At 43.7% G+C, this 18646-nt stretch overlaps 1 protein-coding gene and 1 long non-coding RNA gene across 12 annotated transcripts in view; one reads left to right on the top strand and one right to left on the bottom strand.

The window, feature by feature from the left end:
* Window positions 1-1107: 1107 nt before the first annotated feature.
* Window positions 1108-14833, bottom strand: LOC142600951 (uncharacterized). 2 transcript variants are annotated; one of them, XR_012834452.1, is made up of 5 exons: window positions 13937-14089; window positions 13692-13812; window positions 12275-12355; window positions 3442-3601; window positions 1108-1831 (listed from the first exon to the last, which is right to left on the bottom strand). It is a non-coding gene; the product is annotated as an uncharacterized LOC142600951 (long non-coding RNA). The 2 variants fall into 2 exon arrangements; XR_012834453.1 differs by lacking the exon at window positions 13937-14089 and adding an exon at window positions 14708-14833 and having other exon boundaries at window positions 1109-1831.
* The window catches only part of HMGN3 (high mobility group nucleosomal binding domain 3), a 25260-nt gene continuing 20561 nt past the window's right edge, over window positions 13948-18646 (top strand). For 7 of the 10 annotated variants that reach the window (XM_075747559.1, XM_075747556.1, XM_075747554.1 and 4 more), the window contains exon 1: window positions 13948-14478. In XM_075747559.1, coding sequence (XP_075603674.1) covers window positions 13963-14478 — 516 coding nt within the window. In that variant the 5' untranslated portion in view covers window positions 13948-13962. Of the gene's footprint in view, window positions 14479-14854; window positions 15063-15241; window positions 15629-18646 lie in introns of those variants that run through there. The other 3 variants (XM_075747561.1, XM_075747562.1, XM_075747560.1) reach the window with 3 other exon arrangements.

Genomic DNA, 18646 nt, shown 5'->3' with positions numbered 1-18646 from the left:
CAAGTTTGTAGATCTGCTGCTATTCTTGAAAAAGACATTGCTGCCACATGGCCTGAGGAGAGGAGAGATCCCTCTTATAACGTCGAACGCTTAAGTCCCAGAGCAGAGCTGGAATTATGGTCAGCATTGGCTAGGCATAGACAAGCCAAAACCTTAGAGCACGCTGACTGTAACAGCGCACTCTTTGTGTTACTTTCCTCTGACCACACATAGTGCAGGCACCTGAGCTAACTCTATACAGAAATTTCATAAATCCTGCACGAGATCAAAGGGATTGCAGCGTTTAACGCTGTGATGTTCACTTTTAGGTATAGGTGCAAACTCCCAAGAAAGATACTGATTTCTCAGCTATGGTGGTTGTATTGCGTTTATTCTGAGGATATGTATCATTTCAAGGGCAACCACTCCAGGTCTTTTCATGCCTTGATATGTCCTATGAATGTATCTGAACTCTACACTGCAACAATATTATCCAAGGACAAAAGCATAATAATTCTGTATCTTGTGTTTTGAAATTTTGAGCCTCAGTAATTCAATGAGAGGTTTGGGGTGTTTTTTCCCTTAGTTTCAATAAGGATAGTATTTCATTCTTCATACACATCTTTGTGTCTCACAGCATGATGGTCACGATGGCAATGTTTTTAGTCAGCAGTGGAGAGCATGTCTATACTACATAATGAAGAGTGTTACAGAGGGCTACCGAACAGAGCTGACTGAAAGCTGGTTGCTTCACGCTGAAGCATGAAGTACATGCTGTGTGCTACGGCATCGCCCAGGCACACTGATTCCACAAGAGGTATTACATCTGCATTACAAGGTAACAGTCATTCTAGCAAATTTCTTTCCGATCATCTAGCTGCTTTATTTTTTTAGATAAAGTATTTAAAGGGAAACAAAGAAGCAGATGAACAGCAGATGTATGAAGCTGCAAAGGTGGGCTTGAGGCTGTGACGCCATTCATTTCCTCTTTAAGGACCAAGACAAACTTCCAGTGAAGAAGCCAGAGAAACCTTAAACCAACAACGTACCTTTTCAATGTATATATTATTCTGTATATAAAATATAACATGTCATATGCAACATATATTACAATAATATATTACAATATATGTGACATAATGTATATTGTCTTATATTTTTATTACATGTTATATTCCATAGCTATACATTTTATATATGTGTATATACATATAATTATATGTATAAATATAAAATCATGCTTACTTCTTAATTTAAGGAAAGATTTAAAGATAAATAGCACTCAGTATAGCAGAACAACCTCATCTCTCCTCCCCTGCAAAGACATGTCTCTCTATGTCTCTGGCATATAGAGATACTGTAGCAAAACACCAAGGCAGTTAAACTTTACAAAGTATAATGTAGAAGTGTTTTCAGAGTACATTAGCATACCGTGCTTCAGCAGCTTTGATCTCTTCTCACAGGAGTTCAGAAGAAATTCACTTAATCAGTACATCTAGGCTCAGCTTACCAACTTCTTTTAATACTTTAACATCATTGTTCAAGATAGTACTGTGAACCCTCAAATAACAATCATCACCACAACTACTGGCAATTAGAAAGAAGAAAATTAAACCCAGGAGACACACTAGTTGTACATACAAAGCTGATCCCCATGGGGGTGATTGCCTCACCTACTAGAGCATGCCAGAAACATCTCTTAAGGCTTTACATCATCATCATAGTGGGAAAAAAATTACTCTGTGAAGTAGTAGTATGTCTGATGTATGTTGTAGAGCTCTGAAGTTTCAGTTAGAATGCTCTTTGGTATTGCTACATCAGCAAAGTCCGTAATAGCCTCAGCTGTGGACACCTGTCTGTTAAACAAAAACGAACAAACAAAAAGAAATCTTCAGTCAGCTCCAGCTCTCTTCTCACTGAAGTTCTCCACTGTTTAAATTCCAAATGCCTAAATTAGCAACTATGGGATCCCTTCAGCTCCACACTGAAAACACTTGTTACTGTATTTGCTGACTTCCACTGTTCACCCAGCTGTACAGGTTCCCCTAAGATAACAATGCATGCAATAGCCAGTAGCTTATCATTTGGGGATTAGAAGCAGCAATATGAATTTTCAGGAAGATTGGTTTCTTTTTAGTTTGGTTTGTGGTAAGGTGTTTACAGAGTGTCATACAGGCTTGTAAACATTTTAAGTATAATAAATATTTTCAAATGTTTTTTGTCTTTGCAGTTGCCAGGAAAAGAATTTGTAGAAGTGCTCAGCTTTGGCCAAACTTTGCTTCTGTCAGAGACAATGGTTTCATTGTTTTTAGTGGCAGCAGACAGCTGACAGCAAATCTTTGGGAAATCCTACCAATGATGTCTCCTCAGTTTGAAGAGGATGCATGATGTAAGGTTTTGTAGGTTTGGGGGGTGGTGGTGCTTGTTTTATTTTTGTTTGGTTTTACTTATCTTAGGGTGTTAGGAGCTAACTTGTAGCAGAAATGGGTGGACTAATTATATTCTCATGACTCCTTTTACTAGAGGGGATAATTATAAGATTAATTCAGGAAAAAAAAAAGGTCTGTGTATAATTAAAAAAAAAAAAGAACGGGTGCAAGTATGCTGTAAAGAAAAAAGTTTTGTAAATACAGCCATATCTAACATCAAAGTTTTTACAAAAATATCTTATTAGAATATACCATGCCTGCATGCATATACAGGTTTTGTTTGTTTTTTTTTAAATAGTGACAAAATTTCCCCAACAAATGTTTTTCCAGTACAATGACTATATACTGTTTACTGTACAGAACCAAGCACTCTTCCAATAACAGTTCTATCATGCATTCCTGAACTTTAAGCATTCTTTGAGCCTCTAAATCTCCTAAGTGGTTAGGTCTAACTGAGAACAAAACATAGTTTTCAGTGATGATTCTAAAGCAGCAGTCTGCAAACAGTTTTTTTTAAAGAAGTGTTTAGAAGCTGTAATTTATAAAGTCCATAAAAAGATTAACTATCTTTATTTCCTGAGTTTCATTAACTGTTCCTTATGCCTTTGTTGACTGCTATGACTAGACTTTGATATATCAACAAACATAATTTATGACTTTGTGGCTGGTTAATATGTTTACTTACTGGTTAATATGTTTACTTACCACATTATATGGCAGTTGATTTAGGATTTCCCATTTAAATGACACTGGCTATTTAAAGGCTTTATTTGACAAGGTTTCTATTGCATTGTCTTTTTCTTCCTGTCAGCTCAATCAATTATTTATTGACATATTTATTGTGAAATATACACAAAAAGGGACAAGCACAGTTAGCCCAGGAAAACATATGCAAGGAAGATGGAAAGACTTAATTAATAAATATTTACATTACTTTGTTGCTACAAAATAGCTAATAAACTAACCTGTACATCCCTAGTGCAAACTTACAGAAGACTCATTCATATTTAACATCTAAACAGCAGAGTCTTACCCAGTAGCGGATGCAGCCTCAGTGTAAGGGAGAGACGAGAGCAATCTCATTGCTGTAATCTCAGGAACTCTGTGCCAGACCACTGCAGCTACAGATTGCGTTCTCTTGCATGCTTGCTACCTTTCCAGTTAGAGGAAGATGAATTGATTGCAGATAAACTCTAAGAAAAGATTAAAAGGAGCTGGTAATAGGGGATGCAGAGGAAATGCTTGTTTTGTTTAGCTCGTCCAGAATTTCAACAGAACATTAAGAGCACTGGCTTGAGCTGTTTAAAGTGCCATTAAATGACAAGCTCAGAAATAATGGGAAGCGCAGTTGTAGCAGCATTTTGTCATTAGTCAAGGTGGACTCATCACACCTTCAATTAAGATAGATAAACTTTATATAGTCTGCACCAAAAAACCCACTTACCTTTTAGCAAAGTAAGTAAATGTATACTTAACACATTTAGTGAATTTTTTAAACAAGTATTAAATTTTAGCTGATCAAATTCGTCCCCTTATAATATTCCCTACAATTAAATTCTTACTGATTATCGACAGCAGGGCTTAATGCTGTGGACAGAAATAAGTCAGTAGGTTTTTTTGGGGGGTGGGTGGGGTTTTTTTGTCATTGTATGTTAACAGAAGACCTATCACTTACCTGAACTTTCCTTAAAATTAAACTTGATTTTAAAGTTTCTTTTAAACTTTCCTGTTTTTGTCAATCAGCTGTAGTATTTCAGAGAAGTGTGATAGTGATGGAAACACTACTCTATATTATCAAGAAAATATTAATCTAGATTTATGAATCTCCTCCTAATATGTATGTATTTTTTGCAATTTCAAAGGGTGATTCAGAACCTTTGCAGGATGAAGTACCTCTTATAGCTACTCAGTTCTCGCCATCAAAGACAATACTCAGGGCCGGCGGTTTTCTGTGTTCACACAGGTAGTTCTAGCTGTAGCTAGGCTGAGTGAAGAACACTTGTGGCACCCCCGACTACTTATTACCACCTCCACCATAGATTTCCACCTCCCAGGTTCTGTCAGTGTAACTTGTCTGATTGCTCCCCAGCCTATGTTGAAATGAGCCAGGCCCACTCATTTTCAATGATAGGTCTTTGTAGGTCCAGCTTGGTTTGCCCAAACTGAAACAGAAAGAGACTGTTTGAAAGAATGGGCCAGCAGAATTGAGGGCAGCAGCTTTCAGAGGATTTTTATGGTCAAGGGGGCGGAGCAGTCCCTTGATCTAGCAAAGCTGCAACTGAAATGGGGCATCACTGCAGTTGACTGACTGAAGGCTAGAGGGCAGGACAAATGCTGCAGTACAATTGCGGTCAGACAGGCTCTTCCAGCAGCATCTAAATGAAGTCTATTGCCCCCAGCTACAGATTACTGCCTTGCCTCATTAACTGGAGGTTAGCATTTGCCCAAACTCTACACCACATAGAATCACAGAATCATAGAATGGTTTGGGTTGGAAGGCACCTTAAAGATCATCTAGTTCCAACACCCCTGCCATGAACAGGGACACCCTCCACTAGACCACGTTGCTCAAAGCCTCAGCCAGCCTGGCCTTAAACACTTCCAGGAAGGGGTCATCTGCAACTTCTCCAGGCAACCTGTTCCAGCGCCTCCCCACTCTCACAGTAAAGAACTTCTTCCTTACATCCTCTCTAAATCTACTCTCTTTCAGCTTAAAGCCATTACCCCATGTCCTATCACTACATGCCCTTGTAAACAGTCCCTCTCTAGCTTTCCTTTAGGTCCCCTTTAGCTACTGGAAGGCCATAATAAGATGTCCCCAGAGCCTTCTCTTCTCCAGGCTGAACAATCCCAATTCTCTCAGCCTGTCTTCATAGGAGAGGTACTTCAGCCCTCTGATCATCTTAATGGCCCTCCTCTGGACTTGTTCCAACAGGTCTATGTCCTTCTTATGTTGGGGGCTCCAGAGCTGGGCACAGTACTCCAGGTGGAGTGTCACAAGAGCAGAGTAGAGGGGCAGGATCACCTCCCTCAACCTGCTGATCACACTTCTTTTGATACAGCCCAGGACACTGTTGGCTTTCTGGGCTGCCAGTGCACACTGTCAGCTCATGTTGAGCTTTTCATCAACCATCTGCATCTGTGATCACTCTCTGACCCAGGTCTATTAAATGGTTTGATTGATTAAATACCTCTAAATACTTGTGTTTCTAACCCAACCTCTTTGATAAGTAGTGAACTAGGGTGTGGCTATGTAAGTTGGTGTATTGACAGACCTGAGAAGAATCTCTAGCTTCACCTGGTTCAGTGGTAGGTGGAGCAACACATAAGACCTTTGTTAAAGCCTTCTGAAGAAGAGTCAGGTCTATTTTTCCCTGCTTGATGTATACCACAATGTGGAAAGCACTTCAGGGTGCTTCTCTTTTCTCATTGATTAACTACTTCATTCTAGAAGGGATTAGACAAGCTAAGAATAAATGTGGAAAACAGTGTATTCAAGGTTAAGTCTCCTGCATTCAGAACACAAATATTAATGTCATACTGGAAGTATGAGTGTATACTTACAGGTATGTGTATGTGGGTTCTTTTAGAAAGGGCTGGCATAGAATTAAAGCCAGAGTTCTGAAGACAGGGCTACTGCAAGTAGACTCAGGAGAAGGTTTAAGATGATAGAATCATTTCTCTGGAATTCTTGCCTAAGTGAGATCAAAAAGGTTCTTCCCCCAGCTATGCAGATTAATTCAAGATTTACTACCTTTAATACTACTTTATCTCAAAAGGTGGTATCTTTCTTGGTCCAGGTTTTGTATGCAAGGAGATTAGAAGGTAAGAAGCTGAGACAAGGGAGAGAGAAAAATATTGTAAGAATATTGTTAGTTGTGGCAATGCAGCATCTATGTTAGTATTTAGAAGGCATCATGGCTGGAGGTGTTGCTGAACCTGAGACAGGTGAAGGCCTTTGCTCTTGCTTCAGCAAGTCATGCAAAACAATGTGCTTGTATAAATAGGTCATAAGTTGCCTCATCGATTTATGTAATAGAGTAAGAAAGCTAGAATGGCAGGCAGTTGCCTTACTTTGACAACGGGCTTGATAACCATGTGGTGTGCTTCTTAATTAACTTCAATATGCAGTTACCTCTCCAGAGTGAGTGTTTCTACTCTACTACTGCATCAAGGCTTAACAGACTTGTTAGTCACGGAATTCTGGTTCTCCTTAGCTTTTTATCATTTATTTTCCTGCAGTCTTTTTTTTTTTATATGTCACAGTGGATGTTGGAGATATCTAACTGATAAGACTTTTCTCACAGCAATCTCTGATAACTGGAAAGAGTTGGTTTACTTGCTCAACAAGCCCTCAAGAATTACCTTCTTAAAAGCTTCTCTTTTTTTTTTTTTCATTATTTTATTTGTTCTTGATTCTCTGGAACCAAAGTGGTTCCAGAAGATTCCAAAGAAGTTTCCAAACAGACTTGCTTTGCTTGGATATTTTGAGAACTCGCAGGACTGGCGTGCTGTCATGGATGGATACAGGCTCTTCAGGAGGGGCAGGCTGCGGTGGGGAGTCACCCCTTATGTCAGAGAGCGGTGGGAACGCATGGAGCTGTGCCTGGGGACAGTTGAGAGCTCATGGATGAGGGTTAAAGGACAAACCAACATGGGTGACATTGGGGTGGGTGTCTGCTACACGCTGCCTGATCAGGGAGAAGTAGATGAGGCCTGTCCTGGTTCTGGCTAGGATAGAGTTAATTTTCACAAGAAGCCAGGACAGATAAGCCAAGCTGGCCAGGGGGCTATTCCATACCGTGTGACATCATGCTCACCATAAAAGGGGGCTAGTTGGGGAGGGGCAGGTTCAGTGGCTCCTCAATGGTCTGAGTATCTGGTTAGTTGTGGATCGGTAAATTGCTTTCTGTTATCACTCATTGTGAACATTCCATTATCAGTACTGTTATTGATTGTTTCGCTCTCCCTTGCAGTTCCAGTAAACTGTCCTTATCCCAACCCACGAGGCTTTGCCTTTATTTTTGCCGTTTTCCTCCCCATCCCGCTGGGGGAGGGGTGTGGTGCTCAGCTGCCGGCTGGGGCTAAACCACGTCAGGCCTTCTTGAGGGAACTGGAAGAACGCTCACGTTTGCAGGGCCAGATCTTCCTGGCAGACTTGAACCACTGTGTTATCTGCTAGGGGTAGATGGGCAGAGTGCAAGCAATCCAGGTTTCTGCAGTGTGTTGATGACAGCTTCCTGGCACAGGCCCTTGGGGAGCTGACAACAACAGGTGCTCAGCTGGATCTGATAGTTCCTGTACTGGTCTGGCTGGGATGGAGTTAACTTTCTTCATAGCAGCTCATATGGTGCTGTGTTTTAGATCTGTGACCAAAACAATGCTGATAACACACTAATATTTTAGCTATTGCTGAACAGTGTTTGTAGAGTTAAATGATGTTTCTTAACTCTGCTTTTCCCCTCCCGCCTCCCTGAATAGATTAGGAGGGGATAGAACCAGGCAGATGACCCAAACTAACTGAAGAGTTGTTCCATGCCATATGATGTCATGCTCAGCAATAAAAAGGGAAAGGAGGTTTAGGGAAGTTAGCCACCTGTTTCTTGGGAACTGACTAGGCATTGGCCTGCCTGTGTGAAGTGTGATTGCCTTTGCATCACTTGTTTTGTTTTCTTTCTCTCTTCTTCCACTTCTCTTTTACTTATTAAACAATTTGCATCTTGACCCACAAGCTTTCTTGCTTTTACTCTTCCTTTCCTCTTTTCCCGTCCCACTGGGGTTGAGGCGGGGGTGATCAAGCAGCTGTGTGATGCTTAGCTGCCTACTGGTGTGAACCCACAGCACTTACAAACAATGAAGAACTACTTGGGGTTGTGGAGGTCAGGGGCAGTCTTGGCTGTGGTGACCATGAGGTGATGGAGTTCAGGATCCTGTGAGGAGGGAACAAGGCAAAAAGCAGGATCATAACCCTGGACTTCAGAGGAGCAGGCTTTGACCTGTCTGGGGACCTGCTTGGAAGAATCCTCTGGGATATGGTGCAAGGGAGAGAGGAAGGGTCCAGGGGAGCTGGCTGGTTTTTAAGGGTTGGCTCTTCCAGACTGAAGCATGGTCCATCCTGATGTGCAGGAAGGCAAGCAAAGGCAGCAGGAGGCCTGTGTGGAAGAGCAAGAAGCTCCTAACTAAACTCAAACACAAAAAGGAAGTGTGCAAGAGGTGAAAGCAGGGACAGATGACTTGGGAGAAATACAGAGCCACTCTCTGAAAGTTCAGCGATGGGGTTAGGAGAGCTGAAGGCAGCCTGGAGTTGAATCTGGCGAGGGATGTGAAGAGCAACAAGAATGGCTTCTTCAAAGGGAAGGCTACGGAAAATGGGCCTGCTGATGAATGGGGCAGGAGATCTGGTGAAAAAGATTAGCTATTCAATGTCATCTTTGCCTCAGTCTTTAGTGGCAAGACATGTCTTAAGGAGTCCCGAGTCCTTGAGACAAGAGAGAAAGTCTGGAGCAAGGAAGACTTCTTGGCAGAGGAGGATCAGGCTAGGGAATGTTTAAATGAACGGGCCATACACAAATCCATGGCACCTGATGGGAGACCTTGGAGAGTGCTGAGGGCACTGGCCAATGTCATTGTGAGGCCCTTGATGATCTTTGAAAGGCCGTGATGGTCAGGAGAGGTTCCTGAGGACTGGAAGAGAGCACATGTCACTCATCTCTTCAGGAAGGAGGAATTACAGGCTAGTCAGTCTTGCCTTGATTTCTGGGAACGTGATGCAGAAAATAATGCTGGAAATGTTTCCAAAGGTACTAAGGACAAGAAGGTGACTGGGAGTAGTCAGTATGAATTTACAAAGAGGAAATCATTCCCGTCCAACTTGATAGTCTTCTATGATGAGATAGAGTGGTGGGGAGAGTGGTGGATGTTGTTTATCCTGACTTTAGCAAGGCTTTTGACACTCTCCCATGACAGCCTTATTGACAAACTGATGAAGTACAGGCTACATAAGTGGACAATAAGATGGACTGAAAACTGACTGAACTGCCAGGCCAAAGACTAGCAATGTGTGATCACAGGGATGTCATTAGTGGTGTGAAGTCCTTCTGGAGGCTAGTCACTACTGATGTACCCCAGGGGTCAATATTGGAGCAACTAATATCTTTATTTATGACCCAGATGACATAACAGAGTATTCTTTCAGAAGGTTTGCAGAAGATACAAAACTGGGATCAGTTGCTGATATACCAGATGGGTATGCTGCCACCTTTGAAGGATGACCTCAACAGCTGAAGAAATGAGCAGACAGAAATTCCACAAAGGGAAATGCGAAGTCATGCCCCTGGGGAGGAATCACTCCATGCATCAGTAGACACTGATGGACTGGAAAGTAGTTTGGCAGGAAAAGTCCTTGGAGTCCTGTTGTTCAACATGTCAGCCACGAGCAGCATTGTGTCCTTGTGGCCAATGGTGTCCAGGGCTGCATTAGTAAGAGTGTTGCCAGCAGGTCAAGGGAGGTGACTCTTCTCTGCTCAGCCCTGGCAAGACATACCTAGAATGCCATGCCCAGTTCTGGGCTGCTCAGTATGAGACATGGAGATACCAGAGAGTCCAGCAAAGGCCCATGAAAACGATGAAGAGATTGGAGTATCTGATGTACCAGGTGAGGTTGAGCTGGGACTGTTCAGTCTGGAGAAGAGAAAGTTCAGGGGGATCTTATCTATGTGTTCAAATACCTGATGGGAGGGAGTAAAGAAGTTGGATACAGAGTCTTTTCAGTGATATTCAGTGGCAGGACAAGAGGCAATGGGCACAGACTGAACTACATGAAATTCCATCTGAATGTAAGAAAACACTTACCGTGAGGGTGGTCAGACACTGGAATAGGTTGCCTAAGGAGATTGTGGAGTCTCCAGCCTCAAAGATATCCAAAACCCAGTTAGACACAGCTCTAAGCAACCTGCTGTATGTACCCCTGCTTTGAGCAGAGGGTGGGACTAGAGGTCCCTTCCCACTTCGATCATTCTGTGATTTTAAATGTTAAGAACTCATAGGCTGACCATAGCCTGGAAGTGTCCAATATAGTTCAAGTTCTCTGTGTTACATGGTGTTAGCCAAATTCTGCTCCAAACTTCATTGATGTGGTTCCTGTTGACTTCTATGGAAACTGTGTGTACTAGCTGCTCTATTTCTGCAAATAATCAGGAGAAATGTATTGGGAAAAAAATGAGAATTATTAGATTTCCAAATTCAACTGCCTTTCTAAAATGTGTATGGAAATGATTGCACTTTTACTGATTAGTATGGTAGAAGAGTTGGTGTTGCTTTCTGTTTTGTAGTAGATAGCTACTAAATATATCTGTTTTCTGCTATTCCCTGCAGTATTTGTGCAGAGCACTACTGAATGAAAGTTCAAGAGGTTTAAAGTATGGTTGCAGTGGTGCAAGGTGGTAGAGATGTCCCTGAAACAATGGTTCAAGGAACTTTGCTGAGAACTGAGACATGTTCCAAAAGCTTGACAGATTGGAAACCATCATGATAGTACTGTGGTGAATGTGGAGTGCTTGAACTTTTTTCTTATTCAGAAATAAACCATAAGGCTGCTCTGGAACTAATTTTAAATGGTTTATGGGAGTTCCTTCATACCAGTCAAACTGCTTGGCAGGGGTTTTTTTCAGAAGTAACTGGCATAGATGATTTTTGCTTACAAGTAACAATTCTGAAGTAACAGAAATTTCTAAACAGCACCAAATATTAATTATGATAATAAAAGAAAATAATTACCAGAGCGCCTGTGTTTGAAAGAGTGGAACTAACTAGAAGTGTGTTGAATACTTAGTTTGTATATCCGTAACCCCTTACTGCCACCATTTTGAATTATTGGCCTACAGCCACACATTCATTTATAAGGAACCGATCACAATAATGTCTCTATTGACAGTTCCAAGGCTATCTATCTGGGTGGCTCCACATTACAAGTGTCATCCCTTGGGCATGAAAGGTGACGTAGAACTACATTACTTTGATCTGTGTACTTCCTAAATGTTATTACAGAAAAGTGGTACTGTGTTACAGTTGCATCCCCTATTTACTTATAAATAGAAACAGTTGTGAAGTTAAAATAAGCTATAAACTAATTTCTATGACAACCAAAAATATGGTCAAAATATGGCTTTTCTAACATGGCCTCCGTCTGTGGTAAGAAGTTTTCATCACATATTGGAAGAGAGCATTTTTGCATTTTCCCTTTGAAAACCCACAGATCAGTGCTTTTCTTGGTGTTAGTGGCAGAGTTCTTCAGATAAGAGGCATCTTTCAACACTAATGGGTCAGGTATGGAAAAAGACAACAGCTGTGGAAAGAAGAAACTACAGACAATTCACATGCTTTTTAACTGAAGGCTGCAGCAGCAGGCCAGCCAGTCTGAACATAAATTCTGTTACAGAGGGAATGTTACACAGATGCAGGAGAGCGGAGTATATGTGTAGAAGCAAAACAACTTGTTCTTCTCTTGTGTCAGTGAATTTCCCCTACAACCTGTCACTGATAGGACTTGCTGTGACAGAAAATGACTAGAAACAATTCTGTACTGATCTAGAAAATACTGAGGGAGTGAAGAAAGAAACCAACTGAACTGTTCTACAAAGCAGCAACTTTCCTGAGTGATTTAATCCTGTTTCCATTGAACCTGAGTTTGGTTCAATGGAGGAAAAAAGGCATCTGCAAACAACTTACTAATTCCATCAGTTGTTTCTCTCATTATCCTGCTGCTAAAATTTTGCTTTTCCTTCACACTGCTCATTAGTTTTAGGTAAATATAAATGAAATGTCAACAGGATTGCTTCTCCCCTTCCCATAAACCCAGGAAAAATTACCTCTTCAAGTCTACTGGACTTTCTCTCTTCTTGCTCCCAGGCTCCTACTGTTCTTATAGAACCGCTGTCATCATCTTCTAGCTGAAAGTTTGAAGAAACTGGAGTAAGTGACTGTAGAAAGAAGGTGAGGAGAGTTTTACAATTAAACTTATGCATAAGCCAGGAAAGAACTGAAGAGTTGGCATAGGGTGCCCAGGGAGATCATGGAATCTCTATTTGTGGATATATTCTGAACTCGATGAGGCCCTCAGCTGCCTGCTCTAACAGAGCAGAGGGTTGTATTTGGTGACCTCCTGAGGTCCCTCTCCACCCAAACTATCCTACAAGTCTAAAAGCAGAGGGACAACATGAAACAGGAATATAATAGAATGAGGAAGGTAGTCATAGATCTAATCAGAACTTTTAATATGTCTCTTCCCCAAAGTTATTTTGGTTTGAAATTAGATGTGGCCTTAATCCAAATTTTTGGGTGGCATAGGAGGAAATCACTGCAGTTGTGTGCAGTTCTCCTCTCAATGGTATTCATCTGTGTTAATGGAGGCCTAGCTCTTGTTTCTCTTTCTGAATGGACAGCCCACAGTGAAGCTGGATTGCTCTCATCATCCATAAATGATTAAGGACACATGGGAAAAATGCTGGAGAACAGGTAAAAAAAAGAAACAGGGAAAGGTTAAGCTATAGAATAATTCTGACTTGTCTCCTTCCTATGTTAATACCTAGGCATGACACTATGTAAGGTGGGACTAAACCTTTGATTAGCACAGGCATCTCCTGCTGAAGTACATGTTTCTCAGTCTTTCTGTGTAGAACTACACCACTTTGTATAAACTACTTCAATGTATGGAAGTAGCATGCAAACAAGTGGGTGTGACTCCCTAATGTGGTGGTTTACAGGCTTACCTGGGAGCAAACCCAGCTGGGTTCCTGCCCTGGTGGATTATTAGTACAAATTAATTAATATAAATTCAACAAAGCTGTTGAAGCAGTATCAACAGGAAAATCTAAGCTCTCCTACTCCAGAGATGCTGTAGTTTGTTGTCAAAATAGTGCTATGGGAGAACAAGAGGTATGAGTTCAAATACCCTCAGGTAAAGAAGAAAATCAGGCCTACGGCTGCCACATCCTCATGTACATCCTAACTGCCTAGCTCTTGGCTAAAAGGCAGGTGGCCAAACTCTGGTTTCAGTTCTGCTGCTTCTGCAGCTGCTTGAGATGGATCATGTAGTTTCAAGCTGCTAACAAGTAATCACTTTTCTTCCTCTCATTAAAATTTTAAGAAAGGTATTTGCTGTTATTTGAACTTCATTGAAGAATTGATGACACCACCTTGTAATAGAGTGTTTCAGCAACACTGGCTTGTCTTGCTAGCGATTTAACAAGGTATGTAAAGAGAAGATTTGAAAAACAGCTTCCTTACATTTGAAGGACGGGAGGATGAGTGGATTTACACGGCAGAATAAACCCCCAGGTTTAAGAAGGGAGAACGGTCACGATGGTAAAGACTGCAGCGGATTTCAGTCGAGGAGGAGAAACCGGAACTAGTGGGAGGAGAAAATGAAGGGAAATTTAAACAGGTTGAAATAATTCAGCCGTATAACGAGCACCGTGGTCTTTTTGAGCGGATGCTGTTCGCCGCTCGCAACTTGCCCGCTACACACAGACCTCCAGTTCGCCTTCCCTAGGCGTTAATGAAGAACCTCAGCACAGCGGGCCGCGGTACCTGGCGGGCCGCCTCCAGGCCGCAGGCGGGCTCCCCCGAGGGCGCTGGGCGGCCGGCCCTTCCCCCGCTCCCCACAGGGCCCGGGGCCGCGGCCGAGCCCCAACGGTCCCCGCCACCCATCCGCCCGCCTCGCCCCGCGCGCCCGGCCTCTGACCCGCGCGGGCTGCCCCTGATTAGCCCGCTCCCGCCAGAGAGAGGGGCGCGACGCAATTGGGGAGCCAATCAGGAGCCGGGGCTGCCCCGCTCTGCCCGCCCCGTCGGCGAGGCGGGCGCTGGCGGTGGGGGCTGCCGGGGCGCCGGGGGCGGCGCGGCGGGCACCGGGCGCGGGCAGAGCTGCGGGCACCAGCGACGCCGGTGTCGCCGCCGCCGCTGCTGCTGCTGCCGCCGCCACCACCACCACCGGGCGGATCCGTGCTTCTGCCGGAGCTTCTTTCGTCGCTTTACTTTCGCGGCCCGGAGCAGGGACATTATGCCGAAGAGAAAGGTAAGGCGCCTCGAGCGTGCGGCGGGTCCTGCCTCCACGCCTCCTCCGGGCGGGGGCGAGGGGTCGAGCGGTGGCTGGTCGGTGAAACGCGCGTTAGAGGCCGGGGGCGCCTGCTGCTCTCCCGCCGTCGTTCCGTTCCGGAGCCCGCGGATTGCTCCCGAGCCCGGGTATTTTGCTGCCTGTTGCAAGCCCCCCTCCACCCCTCCCCGCGCCGCCGCCTGCTGTTTACTTTCCCGGCGCCGCGCGGGGCAGTGTCGCCCCCGTCCCCGGGGGGGGGGGTGGGGGGTGAAGTCGCTATCACAACTCCGGTCCTCCCTCCGCCGCCGCCGGGGAGAAGCGCTGCAGCAGCTGCGGCTTCGCCCCTGGCCCCCCGGCGGGAGGAGTTTCCTGCTTGCAAACTCCGGCAGCCGGCGCCGCCGCGGGGGGAGCGACGGGGAGGGGGCAGCCCCCACCCATGGCGGCCGGATCGCGCCGCCGCCTCCTGCCGTGCCCGGGTGATGGCTCCGAGGTAAAAGGGAGGAGGGGAGAGGCAAGCCATGTTTAAAACAAACTACACCCTTCTCCTCGCCTCCCGCGGCAGACCCGTATGTACCAACTCCGGCGCCCATCCGGGCAGGGCCCCCGGGGGCGGGGGGCGGCCGCCGGGGCGGGGAGGGGAGGCGCCTCCTGAGGGAGCGCGCGCGGCCCCCGCCGGGCCGGGGGAGCCATGGCGGGGGTGGGGGGGACCGGCTGGCCCCCGCCGCGGTGCGTTTTTTTGGTTTGTTTTTTTTTTTTTGGCTCACCGGGCACCTCGGGGCGGCCAGCCTCCTTGGGAGGGAACCGCCGGCAGGGGCTGGTTGTGAGACCGCGTTCCCCAATGGAGAGAAACTTATGCGGCCCTTAGGCGGCCGGGTTCGGTGTTATGTGTGGGGGTTTCTACCCCTCTTTTTTCTGCTTGAACCCGGAGCCTTCGCTGCGCGGGGTCCTGGCCCCGGGGAGCGCTTGTGGTGCTGGCAAAAGGCAGGCTGAGTGCGGACGGGGGCAGCTGGCCCGCTCGCCTGAATGGTGCGGGGCGGAGGAGGCGCCCGCCCGGCCCCCGGCGGTGGGCGAGGGAGGGAGGCAGGCCCTGCTGGAGGTCCTCGTTGGGAACTTACTGCCCGCCTTCTGCAGGGTAGTGAGTGTAATGAGAGACTTGACAGTAATATATGCTATGACAAAAAATAATAGCTGCAGTCCTTTAATATTAATTAGGTCACCCAAGGCAAAGCAATTTGTGGTTTTGGGGATTTCCCAAATGTCACCTGTGACCTCCTAATATACCATATCTGGGCTGGGGCTCAAATCTGTTTTAATAAAGTTATAGGTAGATGATGACTTACAGGTAGCTCAGTATTCAGTACTTGTGCTTTCCTTAAGGGAGGTATCAAAATGTCAAATTGTCAAGTATGCTACTGAATTATTTAATTCATAGTTAAGAACCTGATTCCAGTTCTGAAAATGGATACAAATGTGGGGTTGATTTGCCTTTATTGGGATAACTGGGCCTGAAGCTAGTGAATGTTGGGCAATTTTTCCTCTCGCTCTTCCGTCTTTGCATCCTTGCATTTGCCTCACGTGCTTCTGCTCTTTTAGTGCCATCACTTGTCATCAGGAAAAAGTTGAAAAATTAGCCTGTGTCCGTAGGACTCTCCACAGCTTTGGAAACTGCAAACTTCCTACCCCATTTCCTTTGCCCTTCTGTGTTCTTCATTACGGATAATGTTTCAGGCTGTCCTTCTGAAGAGGGGGTAGAGTTAGTCACTCATGTAGGATTTTGTGGTCTGTCGTGAAATGTTTATTAAGAGAAACTATCTTTGAGTTGTAAGTCATGAAAACACATCTTCTCTCTAGAAGATTATAAAAAAGTAATAACAATATTACATTTGGGATCAGAACAATGGAGATGAATTTTTATGGCGCACTAAATTTTAATTTACATAGCATTGTATGGGTAAACATTTAAATATTAAGATTATTTATGAAATATAGGGTTTGGGAAGCACTGGTTCCAAGAAAAGTGTGCAACTAATGGCTTTGCTTGTTGAGGAAAGTGGAATTGCCGTAAGTAATCTACAATAGTCAATTTTATTCCAGAATAATATGCATAGAGTGAGAAGTTAGTGATATAGCAGTAGCTGAATAATTACACTGATCAGCTTCCACATGGAGACAAAACCATCTTGTGCAGCTAATAGTCAATTCTTTATAAGTTAGAAATTTTAATAGAAGAGGCTAACACTGTAAGTTTTATAAGGAAATAAACATCAAAAGTCAAAATGAGAAATTTTCACAGTTATGAGGGTAAGTAAATAAATAATATTGCAGAAAGGGCATGAATCCACCAGTACCTGTTTTTTGTATATGCCTTAGTTAACTAAACTGGCTGGTCCTTTAGTTTGCTTTTCTTTTCATCTCTGATTATTTTTTTTCCATCTCTGCGTAAACTGAAGTCACTTGCTGAGTCCCTGGCCTTACGTTCATTATGAATATTATGAACAAAAAAATGTAGGCTGTCTCCCCTTCTCTAGAGGGCTGTGGCCTAAGATATTGGGGTATCATTAGTCATTAGTTGAGGGTCACAGAGAAAAGGAAAAACTTAACTCTGTGTTCAGATGGTGTTAAATACTGCGCTAAAACAAAAAGAGGTTGAACTCTGGACTTCTCCTGTCAGATTTCTGTATCCTAATAATATGTTGTGGCGTGAACATGGCCTTTCACAAGAAGAATGGCATGCCAGTGTGGGATATACCAGAATGCTTGTTGTGGTATTGATAGCAATGAATGCCTTGAAATGCATTGGGGTGTTTTGTTTTGTTGCTTGTCTTGCTGGAATTAGCTCTTGGGTCATATTGGAAAACTCCTTGACCTTGAAACAGCCCGAGTAAAGGTGTCTCAGTGTTAGTCATAAAAGGATGAAGAACCGTTCTTGATGACAAGGAGAATCATGGTATGGTCACACACACCCGTTTGCATAAGCATACATACATAAGCTTTAATGTGATTATCATCAAGATGAACAATACTTATGCCTTTATGTAGAATGTGCACCATCTCTGAGGGATATTAATATGGATATTAATAGGTCAAATGCTGACTTGCCCAGTATTGAATGAGGAGCCTGTCAGTTGGGGTTGCACTGCAAAATGACCCAACTTGTTCTTTAATCTGACTATGCAACACAACCTGTGCTTCGCATGTTGTTCTGAACGCACTTGGAGTTGAATCAGCTGTGAGGATTAGATGCAACTTTTTCTTCTTAAGTTTTTTTTTTTTTAATTTAAGGTAACATCTTTAAATATTGCTGTTGTTTCAGAGCAAATAAAAAATGTTGTGGTCTAATTGGCCACTTCAGTAGGCTATTTGCCACCTTCTTGTAGTCAGGAATGTTAGTTTCTGCAGTATAGTTGATGCTGTGAAAATGTAATAGAGAACATCTGTGGCAGGTTCCTGTTCCATTATGCAAATTCACTTTTTTTTTTTAAAGTCAGAGAGACTAGTTGGTTATATTTAATACAGAAAAACAAACCCTCTGAATGTCTTGCTTGGAATGCTGCTGCTTTAGTGGAAGTTGGTGCTGTATTCCAGGGTTGTTCTATCATAATGCATTTAGTTACATGATCACGTGACAATTTTTTGTGGGACTCTTACCTTACTGGTTGTTTTGCCAACCAGGTATCTAATCAATGTATTTTCTAATCCTTGGGGTTAAATGCATGTTCTTACATGTACTAATCTAGAGCTATTGAATTCTACTTACACTTTTTTTTCTCTGGACCTAAACTCAGTTTTCTTTGTGAAATCCTTCTATGTGTTCGAGTTTGCATTTCTGAAGTGTCATGAATATTATTCCTCATCCACTGATAGGGAAATGGGGCACAGAAGTAAATGGCTGAGTTGTTGGAATGGTCCCTTCATCTTGGATTCTCAGGTTAAGGTGTCCTGACTTTTTTTTTTTATTCTCCCTAACAAGCACCTCCTGCACTCTGAGTAGTGCATTTGTGTTATTACTTCTCCAAAATTGTTATCTTGCTTCGTGGTGTGTACTTAGAAACTGAGGAACTTGTAATAGTAACTTGTTCTCTAAAATTTTGTTGGAGCAACTTGTATGTGATCAAACGCTAATTAATGAAGCCGAGGGTTCTGCAGATAC

This window comes from Balearica regulorum, chromosome 3, assembly GCF_011004875.1.
Source record: "Balearica regulorum gibbericeps isolate bBalReg1 chromosome 3, bBalReg1.pri, whole genome shotgun sequence".
NCBI lineage: Eukaryota > Metazoa > Chordata > Aves > Gruiformes > Gruidae > Balearica > Balearica regulorum.
Note: the sequence above shows the minus strand (reverse complement) of the source record. Positions and strands in the feature narration are given on the sequence as shown.